This window comes from Puma concolor, chromosome D2 (genome assembly GCF_028749965.1).
Source record: "Puma concolor isolate L17-30 chromosome D2, mPumCon1.1.hap2, whole genome shotgun sequence".
Taxonomy (NCBI): domain Eukaryota; kingdom Metazoa; phylum Chordata; class Mammalia; order Carnivora; family Felidae; genus Puma; species Puma concolor.
The window spans coordinates 12714682-12727031 of record NC_141677.1 but is presented as its reverse complement, the minus strand read 5'-3'; the positions used below and the strand labels follow the sequence as shown (position 1 = coordinate 12727031).

The following is a 12350-nucleotide window of genomic DNA, read 5'->3' as shown; positions in this document are numbered from 1 at the left end:
TCACAGATGTTGGGAGCTCTGGTTGAAGCACCTGACTTCCTGGCACTAGCTGCCTCTGCTGTATGGACTCTTCACTGAGTCAGGAATCCACCAACTGGCCCTTGCTACTGGACTTGATACGTCACGAACGTATCAGGATCCAGCTGTCTACATGCATGTATTAAAAATTAAATTATAATGAGGGGCGCCCGGGTGGCTCAGTCGGTTAAGCGGCCGACTTCAGCTCAGGTCATGATCTCGCGGTCCGTGAGTTCAAGCCCCGCGTCGGGCTCTGGGCTGACAGCTCAGAGCCTGGAGCCTGTTTCAGATTCTGTGTCTCCCTCTTTCTCTGACCCTCCCCAGTTCATGCTCTGTCTCTCTCTGTCTCAAAAATAAATAAATGTTAAAAAAAAAAATTTTTTTTTTTTTTAAATTAAATTATAATGAGGGGCGCCCGGGTGGCTCAGTCAGTTGAGCGTCCGACTTGCGCTCAGGTCGTGATCTCACAGTCCGTAAGTTCGAGCCCCGCACTGGGCTCTGTGCTGACAGCTCAGAGACTGGAGCCCGTTTCAGATTCTGTGTCTCCCTCTCTCGGCCCCTCCCCCCTCATGCTCTCTCTCTCTCAAAAATAAATAAGTATTTTTTAAAATTTAAAAGGCAGAAGCGAAAGAATGGATCTCTAGACCTGCTGGAAGAAATGAGATGGGGTTTGCGGGGCACAGGACACCAGCAGTGCCTGGGTTCCTTACAGGGACCGTTACATTATTAATGTTAGAAACAGCGCTGACTTCAGCTTCCCTTTAAACCTGTGTGCGGTGCGGCTTTCTAAATTCTACTCTGCTGCTCGGAGTCTGTGCACTGGACCAGATGGAAGAAAGGGGCGGTACCCCTAACGTGACCACGGGAAACCCAGGGTGTGGGGCTTAACCAGGCTCAGCAGGCCCACCGGCGTCTCCCGCACCCACGCTCCCTCGCCACACCCAGCCCTCCAGTTTGCAGGATCTGGATACCCCCTCCCAGCTCGCTTCCCAGCCCCCCCACAAGTCAGAATGGACGGCTGTACCAGAGCAGGTCCTCCCGTCCCCTCGGAAGCCGATGGAACACTCGCAGGCGAACTGAACCCCGGGGCCGGGGCGACAGGCCGCGTTGGTGTCGCACCCATGAGTGCCGATGTAGCAAGGATTCTGAAGGGCATCGGGGGAGCCGTCTGTGAAGGAGAGACATTAAAGCCAAGTGAGTATTCAGAAACGCCTGCAGGTTTTCCTCCTTCCACAGAAAGGAAGGCACAGGTGATGACCAGCAGAACAGCAGTGGGTCCTGGAACAAGAAACCAGACTCCTGTGTCACCAGGGGGCAGCATCGGCAAACTACATCCCTCCAGATCCATGCCTGCTTTTGTAAATAAAGTTTTATTGGAAACCAGCTGCATCCATTCACTTGTGAATGGTCAATGGCTGCTTTTGCGCTCGAATGACAGAACTGAGATCCTGTGACAGATGCCGCATAGCTGGCAAAGCCTAAAATATTCACATTTTTAAGAAAAAAGGCACCAACCCCGATGCCCAGAGCTGCAGTTGTCAAAGGATGGAGAAAGACACCAGCCCTCCTTGTCCTTTGTGGGGCTACGGAAGGACAAACGTGGTCAGCTGGAGAAGTGACCCGGGTGTGGGGGGACCCCACCAAAAATAACCGACAAACAGAAAGACCTTAACACCCAACCCCAAAGATATGGAACCCCTGGGGCTTGGAGATTCGGATAATGTGAAGTCTGACGCCGAGATGTCATGCTCGCTCTCCAAATGCCAGCTCCTTCCACGCAGCCAGAAGCATGCACAGACCCGACCTCAGCCCCAGCAATGTGCTGTCACAGGCAAAGGGCATTGTAGGCGCTGTGCCTGACTTTCATCAGACTTTATTCAGATTTCCTCAGGCTCTGAGCACACATTCCATTCAAGGCTGAGCATGAGAGTGCTCTAAATGCCCTGCTGAAGCCAGCTGTAGCCTTTTGGATGGTCCGCTCTGTGGGGTAACTCAACGGGTTAGCATTCTTCACCCCAAACAGAACAATGAAGAGGCTTTAGGTTAGCAGAACAGAAACGCCTGAGCTAAGAATCACAGGTGATGAGATTATTTCGTCAGGCCATATTTTAGCATATTTTCATCTTCTCACTGAGAGTAAAACGTGAAAAGTAATGCACAAGAGAGCGGAGATAGATGTGCGGGCAGACACGCGATGCCCAATCTGAGCTGCCATTCCTACCCTTCACGGGACCGATGGAGTTGCTTAGCGCATAGCGCAAGATGCTCTCCTCCTGGTTGTACAGGACGAACACACTGTCCACTGAGAGCTGCTGGGTGTTGGGCAGGGCCGGCCGGGAGGTGTCGTGGGCGCACTCCTGGAAGGTGATGGTCTGGCGCCACTGGTAAGTGTAGATGGTGGAAGGGGCAGCGCCATCTTGCTCAGGCTCCATCACGGTGTACTCCCGGGTGGAGGAGGATGTGATCACTGGGATGCGGTGCGGTGCGGTGGGTAGAAGGGAGACAAGGCAGGGAGACAAAGGAGGCAAGAGGCTTAGTCAAGGACTTTAAAACCATTGGCAAGATTGCCTGCCCAGATGAGAGATCAGATGCAGCAGGTTGCAGAAGGCCATGTATTTCCGTGTTGGGACTCGCTCTGCTACCTAGATTCCCATACTATTATTGGGATTGTCTGCATCAGCAATATGTATTCCTTTTTCTCATCACGTGCTCTTTAGAAGTTCTGAAGTCACCCAGAACCGCCCCAGAGAGTAAGGTCTGGTGGAAAGAGCACACGCGGGGAAGCAGATACATCTGAACTTACACCTTGCACTACCACTCACAAGGTGTGTGATCACAGGCCGGTTACAACTCTAGCCTCGGTTTCTTCTACAACATGGGTTGGGGCGCGAATGACATAATGCACGTAAAATTTCTGGTCTCAAGCGGGCCACCACTATTAAGATAAACTACCATCTACGGAGCATTGACCATGTGACCAGCAGAGCGCTAACTGCTTCATGCAAGTTATCTTACTTAGGATTCAATAAATAGGGGCTGCTATGTGTGACCCTAGATTAAGCAGTTCTCCCATATAAAAAATGAGACACTAAATGGGTTTCAATAACCAGTTTTTGAAAAATTACTAAAGTGCTGTGAGCCAACCTCAACAGAGAAGAGAGACAGCCCTCCCCACTCAGAAGAGCCTCCTTTTCCCCCATATGATGAAACTCTCAACTTCCTATTTAAGAAAAAAAAAGAATAAAAGGCTCTTTATATTTGTGTGCTCTGATGTAGTTCATAACAAAAGCCAGAAGATAAATAAAAGATCAGTCTAAGCTGCCTCCTGTCCAGCTCCCATGTGCTTATGCTGCCAGAAACACCATCTGGTTGCAGGCTGACCGCAGACTGGGGTCCTGTTCCCCAGCTCTTGTCATCCCCGGGAGAGCCCAATCAAGCCACAAAGCCTTGGTCATTAGCACAACCTTTGTGGATGGCAATTTTATAAGAGCCTTCTAAAAGTTCCTGTTGTTTGGCTCAGCAGTTCTATTTCTAGGAATTGAATCTTAGAAAAGAATCAGATATTTGGTCAAGATTTCCGATGGAGATGGTCATTTCAACTCGTTACAAGATGGGAAAATTGGAAATAGCTTAAACTTCAGAAAATACAATTGTTTAGGGGCGCCTGGGTGGCGTTCAGCTCTTGATTTCAGCTCAGGTCATGATCTCACGGTTCATGAGATCAAGCCCAGCATTGAGCTCTGCACTGACGGCATGGAGCCTGCTTGGGCTTCTCTCTCACTCCCTCTCTCTCTGCTCCTCCCCCATTGTGCTAGTGTGTGTGTGCACACACGGTCGCTCTCAAAATTCATAAACATTAAAAAAAAAAGAAAATAGAATGGTTTAAAGTAATAGCCGTATAATAGTACAGACTCACTAAGCAATGTTTTCAAAGCCCACTGAAAATGAAGATATGATAATGTGATATAATTGCAATTTTACTTAAATAACAACTATATACCCAACTGTAGAATGTGTAATAGAAATGCATCAATGTTAAATTTCCTGACTGTGTGATCATTGTACTGTAGCCACATAAGAGAATGTTCTTGTTCTTAGGAAAAGTAGGTGACTTATTTAGGGGACGGAAGATCACAACAACTACAACTTATTCTCAAAAAATATGTATAATTTGTGATATATATACACACGTATATATATATATATATATATACGTGTGTATATATATACACGCGTATATATATATACGTATATATATACATGCGTATATATATATACGTGTATATACATGCGTATATATATACATATATATACTCATATATATGTATATATATACATGCGTATATATATATACATATATATATATACACACACACATATGCGCAATGGAATGGTAAAGTAAAGGTAGCAAAATGTTAACAATTGGTGAAGGTGCATAAATGGCAAATGTAAACTGTGTTGTTTTCAACTTTTTTTGTACATTTGAAATTATTTAAAACAGGTTAAAATATAGAGACATACATATGTACATATATACATACAGTACATACAGATATAATATCCATGCTGTACGTTATATCCCCGGAGACTTATGAGATCTATGTTGAGATATTACATATATATGTTGGGGTATTTTATATATAAATATATACGTATGTATATATATATATATATATACACACACACACATATGGGGAAAAGGCTGAAAGGAAATAAATGCATTTAAATCTAATAATAATGGCATTGTTTTACCATTATGCTTATTCTCTTTTTTGCACGAATTTTCTACAAGTGTGTACTATACCTGTAATTAGGGGAAAAGGTGATTTTAATAAGCTAGCACCCATCTATTTCCTGCTCCGAAGCCCAGGAGACAGTGCTGGGGCTGCAGCGGTGGGCGGGCGGGAGGCCGGGACTGCCCCCCACCCCCCTAGCCCCACTCCCCTCCCCCACGGCGCTGGCTGCTCACCCCCGGGGGAGTAGTGGTAGAGCTCTGTGTAGGGCTCGATGTGCACCGAGGACCCGAAGGGGATCTGCGGCACGCGGCCCTCCAGCTCCGTGGTGATGGTCAGGTGTCCGTGCTCGTCGATGCCGCTGAACCGCTGCTTGATGACCAGCTTGCCCGGGTGCCCCACGAAAGTCACCTCGGCCTGGCGGGTGAACTCGCCTCCTGGAAAGCAAGGGCAGTCTGTCACCTTGCCGTCTGGGAAGCCCCCTCCTGTCAGCCCTAGGCTCACAGTGCTGCGCGGGAAGGAGGCCAGAACCTCCTCTACAGGTGCTTTAGTCTCATTGCTAGAAACGGAGCTGGCGACGCGGAGGACAGAGCGGGGATGTCCATGCGGCCCCACTGAGCGATGCGCATTGGAGAGACACTCCTTCCCAGCCCCACCCCTGCATCTGAGATGGGCTGGCTCAGGAATGGTGCTGAAGAACGGAGGACCAGCAGTGCTAGGTACCGACTGGGTAAACCAGCACATGTCCCCTAACCCCGCTGAGCCTCCATTTCTTGGTGATAAAGGAGTGATCCATTCTGCCTTGTGGACACCAGAAGAGGTAAAGGATGTTACAAACTGCTTTGCCAAGGGCACCTGGGTGGCTCGGTCGATCAAGCGTCCAACTCTGGATTTCGGCTCAGGTCACGATCTCACGACTTGAGGGATCGAGCCACACCTCCAGCCGCACCTAGGGCTCCACGCTGACAGCACAGAGCCTGTTTGGGATTCTTGTCCTCCCTCTCTCCCTCCCCCATTCTCGCTCTTTCTCTCTCTCTGTCACACACACACACACACACACACACATACACACACTCTCTCTCTCTCTCTCTAAATAAACAAACATTTAAAAAAATTTTTTTAAAAAGTGCTTTGCCAAACATCAAGCGTTCCCAGATGCCAGTTACAATGATGATTAGCCTAACAGCTAAATGGTGGTCAGGAAGGGGGAGTGGCTTAGGGCAAACCCTGGCCACTACCGGAAACCACCTGAGGAGCACTTATTACAGGTGTTGGCTCAGGAAACCTCCTTGGTCTGTGCAGGGCAGTAGCCCCAGACAGGCAACAAAAATACCTGCCCCCTCTCCCGGCTTCTTCCCTTTTCCACATTTGCACACTCCCATTACAGCAGGGGTGCTGGCAAACAATGACCCCAGGGCTAACTCTGGCAGGCAGCCCTTGGGCCAAGAACGCTCCTTACATTTTTAAATTTTTTTTTTTTTTTTAAAAGTCAAAAGAATGATGGGACGCCTGAGTGGCTCAGTCGGTTAAGTGTCCGACGTCGGCTCAGGTCATGATCTTCCAGTTCGTGGGTTCGAGCCCCTCATCGGGCTCTGCGCCGACAGCTCAGAGCCTGGAGTCTGCCTCAAATTCTATGTCTCCCTCGCGCTCTGCCCCTCCCCCACCCATATCAGTCTCTCTCTCAAAAATAAATAAGCATTAAAAAAAAATTCAAAATATCACCATTTTAATTAGCCCCCCATATAAAGCAACACCAGCATGAAATGCTGTGCAGGGTAGGAGTGCGGGTCTGACTGCAAAGCTCAACTCTGTCTGCCAAGGAAAGAGCATGTCTGCATGAGAACATGAACGAGGTTATAATACTCAGGATATATATGCCTGAGGGGCAGAGAGAAGAAATATTAGGCCAAACGTTAGATATCTTATGGGTAGGTCCACTCTTTTCCAAATACATATCCTCTCCTTTCTGAAAATGGCCACATTTCAGCATGTATTTACACTCCATCACTTTTGGAGGGTTACCCTTGTAAAGCCCAGAGACCCTGCTTTTGGGGTGTTTCCACAACAAAGCCACGGCTGAGGCTCCAGCGAGGGGAGGCAGTGGTGGAAAAAACGGAGGCAGCGGCTAGGTACCTGTGACCCAGAACAACAGGCTTCAGGTCCCGGAAGTGGCCGGAGAAGAAGAACAGAGTCTCCTGCACCCAAGCTGTTCCAGAAAAGGGCCTCTAGCACGCACAGGGCTGCTGGCCTCAGCAGAGACCACGACTACTCTACGGAAACCTTCCTCCCAACCATATGCCCCTGTGTCCAATAAAGACTGAACTTTCCCTGGCACAGCCTCTAAGAAGCTTCAAGGAAAGTCAGGTTTTCTAAGACGCAGGAGGATTATGTTTATCAGGCTTAATTTACCAGCTAGAAATGACAGGTTCCTTTTCTCCAAGCAGATACTGAAGAAACGTCAACTATCAGTTCAGATTGGTTGGGAATCTGGAGGCAGGCTTGATAACCAGAATGAGGGAAACTGTGAGCCCCACACTTTGGGGTGTGAGCATGTATAAAATGACATCACTTGCTCTGCTGGAGACTTCTAAATCCCGCCCCACATGAAATCACTCCCTGATCACAATGCAATTCTAGATAGCTTTAGTTAGTACATAGTAATGAAAAAATTGATGATTTTGCCTCAAAATCTTTTTTCTGGAGCCACAAAATGTTCATCAGTAAGTTTTTGCAGACAGGAAGTTCCCTTTGCATTCACCCCCCAGCACCCCCCCCCCCCCCCCCGCCTCCCCGCCCAGGGCCCCAGGCACCATCGTGTGGTCCATTAATTTCAACGTCTGAGATAAATTACCTGTGATGCTGAACCCATTCTTGAACCCATCCTGTTCCACCGCAAACATCCATCCAATGATGCCTCCAACAGGGGCCAGAGGAAGCAGAGAATAGCCGACGGTCTCGGGAATGGTGCTGATGGCTGTGTACGAGCGCCCGTGGTTCATCACCACGTAAGAGTGGAGGTCGGTGTTCTCGAAGACAATGGGCACCGGGCTGTTCCCCACCAAAATCCTTCCTTTCACCTTGCCGTTAACTCGCTGCGGGGAACCTGAGCAAGAAACAAAGAAGCCAGCCTTTTAACAAAGAGTAACATGGCTGATGGGACCTGTACCTATAAAGCAAGTTAGATATTCCAACATCTTGGGGCGCCTGGGTGGCTCAGTCAGTTGAGCGTCTGACTCTTGATTTCGGCTCAGGTCATGATCTCACAGTTTGTGAGTTCGAGCCCCGTGTCAGGCTCTGTGCTGACAGCACGGGTCCTGCTTGGGATTCTCTCCCTCCATCTCTCTCTCTCTCTCTCTCTCTCTCTGTCCCTCGGCTTGCTTTCTCTCTCTCTCTTCCAATCTCAAAATAAATAAACATTTTAAAAAGAAAGAATTAAATTCTATCAGTTATTGACGGCACATATCTTGTTTCTCTTCCTAGAGTACTAGGGACAGGACTTTCCCACCCAGCTCCTTCACTTGGTCTCTGCAGAGTTTTCTGCTCATATTTAAGTTCTTAATGAAGTCTGTTGAGTCACACTAGACAGAGCGGCTTGTACCTGACCGTCATCGCCCATGTTCAGAAGACCTTTCACTATGTTCGGGATGCCCAAGGGTCACTGACAAGCCAAAGCATACACACACAATAACTACGCACACAAATTGTGTCACTGCACTGGGGAATGCTATTAAATTGGGACGACTAATATGAAAAAAATGCATCCCCTAAACAATTACAGAAACAGGCAGGAAAGCCAAGTTAAGGAAACCAAACAAATTTTTTCCACCAAACCTTGAGCCAGAAAAATGTTTCCAAAGTAGCAAGAATCCAACAAATATTTAAACCACAGAACTATTACGGGGCGTGTATAGAATATCAAAATATGTAGCTGAACAGTTTGTTATATCTGAGCTTGCAAAACAAGCACAAACTGCTCAGCATTTCCAGCTCTGATATTTGGCACAGAAAGAGCTAAGGAGGCTGCTCTTTAAGAAAAGTTTTCAGTGTCGATTCTAGAAGCTTGTCTCAGGGTGAGAAGCATAAAAGCCAAGCCTAAAACAAAGAAGCAAAGGCACACCATACCTGGGGGGTGGGGTGGGATTTACATTTACAGAAGTTCAAAACATCCCCCTAAATTAACATGAAAAGTACACATAATTTTCTTTCATTGCTTCAGATAGTATTTAACAAAACTCACTTTATCTCATTGTGACCCAGAAGAAAAAGAAATGTTTTTAGCAAATTAACTGATTTTACCACAGCTATGGCTGGGGATGCGAAAAACAGAAACCATTTCTGCAACTGAGTTTTATTTAGTCAAATTTGCAAAGCAGTTGAGGTTCCCGGTGAAACACAAGGAAAATGGCCGGTGACAAGTGAGGTGACTTGGTGTCTGAAGGGGACAAATGTTCAGTATGGTAGGGTTTTGCTGGTTTTAATTTTATGGCCCTAACCTCCTGGAGGCCTCACTGTCTGACCCCCTAGACCTTCACCGAGAGGATTCTTCTCACCTGAGAACATCAAGACTGGCTGGTCCTCTTGGGTGCAGAGCTCAGAGCCGAGGTCCGCCCACAGCTGAATCCATTTTGCAGTCAGCCCCCCCATGGGTCTGGAGCCCGGAATTAATTGGCGTGCCCCTTATGCTCTGCCATCATCGTGCTGTGATTTTAGAGGCATGGGGGAAGGACAACCCAAGGGGAAGGGTGACTGGACTAGACTTTTCCCCACTACAAACTCTGGTCTACAGCCGCCCCCGTTGGCCCAGCTGGGGCTTAACAACCATTAGGCCAGTCAGGTCTTCGAGCAGCGCCACACGGGAGGTTGGAAAGAAAGTGAGGGAAACAAGAGGCATTAACGATGCCAGGTCCAGGCCGCATTATTTCAAAACTTCAGCCTTTGTCCAACACTAGGGGCAGTTGTGAAGATGGGCTCATTTCAAAGATGGAGGGAAAAACAGCGCAGGAAAGAAAGAGACCTCACCGTGCTAGAAAACCGGGCATTCCCCGAGAAAAACCCTTTAGGAGAGGATGACAAAGAATGGGAACGAGAGATTAAATATGATTGCCCTACTAAAAAGACTACCCACCTTTAGAGATCTGGGTAAAAGCCAACCTTTCAAAACAAGCACCAAAACAGAAACTCCACTCCCTCCTTCCTCCCGCACAAATGGAACACACAAAAGCCGAGTACCTTCTGCGACACACTGTCGGCCGTTCCCAGTGTAGCCAGCAACGCAGCTGCAGCAGAAGCCCGTGGCGAAGTCCCTGCATTCCGCGTGCACAGAGCACTGGTGTCTGTTGTTGGCACACGTCTGGCGGGAATCCGTGTTGTAGCTGAATACTGTTTAGGGAAAACACGGCATACCGGTTAGCGTTTGCATGGCGGTGGACCAGGCTGGGTTAATGACACTGTGCGCCCCCAAGCCCTTCCCGTCTGCTGGGGGGATTCCAGGACAGTGCTCACACCTATAGCTTCTTACGTAGTATGGTGGCTGCAGTACGCAAACCACGAAGGCAAATGGGTCTAAACGGGGTTTGAGACATCGCAAGGGTAAATTATTATAAAATGCTATAATCCTACGTACTGGGTCATGCAATCAATATTATCACTGTATCGATATTAGGCTACTACCACCAAATACAATCTTAATATGGGATCCAGGTAATGTAGCCACATGGGCTTGACATTTTGGGGCAGATCGTACTTTTTTTTTTTTTTTTAATTTTTATTTATATTTGAGGGAGAGACAAGAGCGTGAGTGGGGAGAGGCAGAGAGAAACTGAGACAGAATCCGACCGAAGCAGGCTCCAGGCTCTGAGCTGTCAGCACGGAGCCCAATGCGGGGCTCGAACCCATGAGCTGTGAGATCATGACCTGAGCTGAAGTCCAACGCTTAACCAACTGAGCCACTCAGGTGCCCCTGAGACCGTAAATTTTTTTAAGTTTATTTATTCATTTTCGAGAGAGACAGAGGGTGAGTGGGGGAGGGGCAGAGAGAGAGAGAGAGAGAGAGAGAGAATCCCAAGCAAGTCCTGCACCGTCAGTTAGGAGCCTGATGTGGGGCTTGAACTCACAACACTCGAGATGATGACCTGATCTGAAACCAAGAGTCAGATGATGAACCGACTGAGCCACTCAGGTGCCCCTAAATTTTTTTTTTTACTGTTATTTATTGTGGTAAAAGAAAATTACACATATAGATCTATCTCATAAAATGTGTCATTTTAATGACCTAAAATATTTTAAAACTTTGTTGCCTCTTTCTTCTCCCCAGGGGAAAACTCAGAAGCCCTTATACTCAAAAGCTGATTCGAAGTAATTCTTTAGTCATCCTTGGTCTAAAGGCCTTTGACCCAAGAAACAAAAAGAATTTCTATTTCAAATTCCTACTTCCCAGGTCCATTTCATTAGAACTATGAACTAGCTCATTAAATTTAATAATCCAGAGCAAATTAATTTGCAATGAACTTCAAAAGCACAAGAGGGATGGACTTTCAGAGGGGATAACGATCCAATTTATAAGTGACTGTTACGAGGGAAGATTAAAGTTTAACCTTTAGTGGTGGATTTGATTAGTCTACACCCTCCGAAGGGAATTTCCAGTGTGTATAAGGGTGGCGTTTGGAGCTGGGAACATTCGGGCCCTGAGCTGAACACACAAGACGTGGCTAATTACTTCAGCTCTAGCTGTGGGCCCAGCTCCCAGTGGGTCCCTTATGGCCTGTGTATCTGTGGGTGACTTTTCAAAGAACACCGGGAATGTACTGCTGGCTACAGGAGACTGACCTTTCTAATAAAAACAGTGGGATTGGAGGGACAGGAAACATCTGTTCTAGACATATTTGGGGTTCAAGTCTAGGCTTTTACCAGTACCAAGTAATAAACCACCATAAGTTGTTGGTGCTAGGTATGATGAAAGCTTCACAAATGTTATGTCAGAGACACCTAGACAGGGAAAAGCAGAATAAGATTCCAGACTAAACACCTACAAGTAAATACACCCCACATGTCTGGGGGGATCAGTCTGGAACAAGTTCTACGAGTAAACACACCCTACATGTCTCGGGGAAATCAGTCTGGAACCAGCTGTAAGCACAGAGTGCCATATGCTAGCTGTTAGCATCACCCCAAGAAATCCAGGGCGCAGCGTGTATAGGGGAGCCCTGAGACATGAGCCCATGTCCTCATCATGCCAGTAAGGGGTAATTTCCCCATTTCTGTGCCTAAAAAGTAAGCACTCTTCCCCTGCCCACCAGATCTTGTCCATGCTTTGGGATATTCGAAAAGAACAAACACGTATAAGGACCTGGATGAAACAAATCAGAAGGAGAAATAAAACAGAGTGAATCATGTGCAACGGAGTAGATTTTCCTGGGGACCTTAAAACTTCGTAGTAGAAGCAGGAAAGAGTCGCAGTAAACAACATTTAAAGGCTTGGACCATCTCATTTATATGAATGTTAATGGATTATGCGTCAGCCTGAAGAGTGAAACGTAGTAAATACAGTTTAATTTGAACATCTTTTATACGACAAATCAAAGCACGCTGGAGCCCAAATGG

The 12350-nt window shown here is 47.2% G+C and overlaps 1 protein-coding gene across 1 annotated transcript in view; it reads right to left on the bottom strand.

The window, feature by feature from the left end:
- NID1 (nidogen 1) overlaps window positions 1-12350 on the bottom strand; it is an 84527-nt gene that overhangs the window by 37985 nt on the left and 34192 nt on the right. Inside the window, exons 5-9 of the mRNA XM_086679614.1 lie at window positions 9981-10130; window positions 7603-7854; window positions 4988-5188; window positions 2240-2485; window positions 1043-1186 (exon numbers count right to left, since the gene is read on the bottom strand). Of these exons, the coding sequence (XP_086535740.1) occupies window positions 1043-1186; window positions 2240-2485; window positions 4988-5188; window positions 7603-7854; window positions 9981-10130 (993 nt within the window). The remainder of the gene's footprint in view (window positions 1-1042; window positions 1187-2239; window positions 2486-4987; window positions 5189-7602; window positions 7855-9980; window positions 10131-12350) is intronic.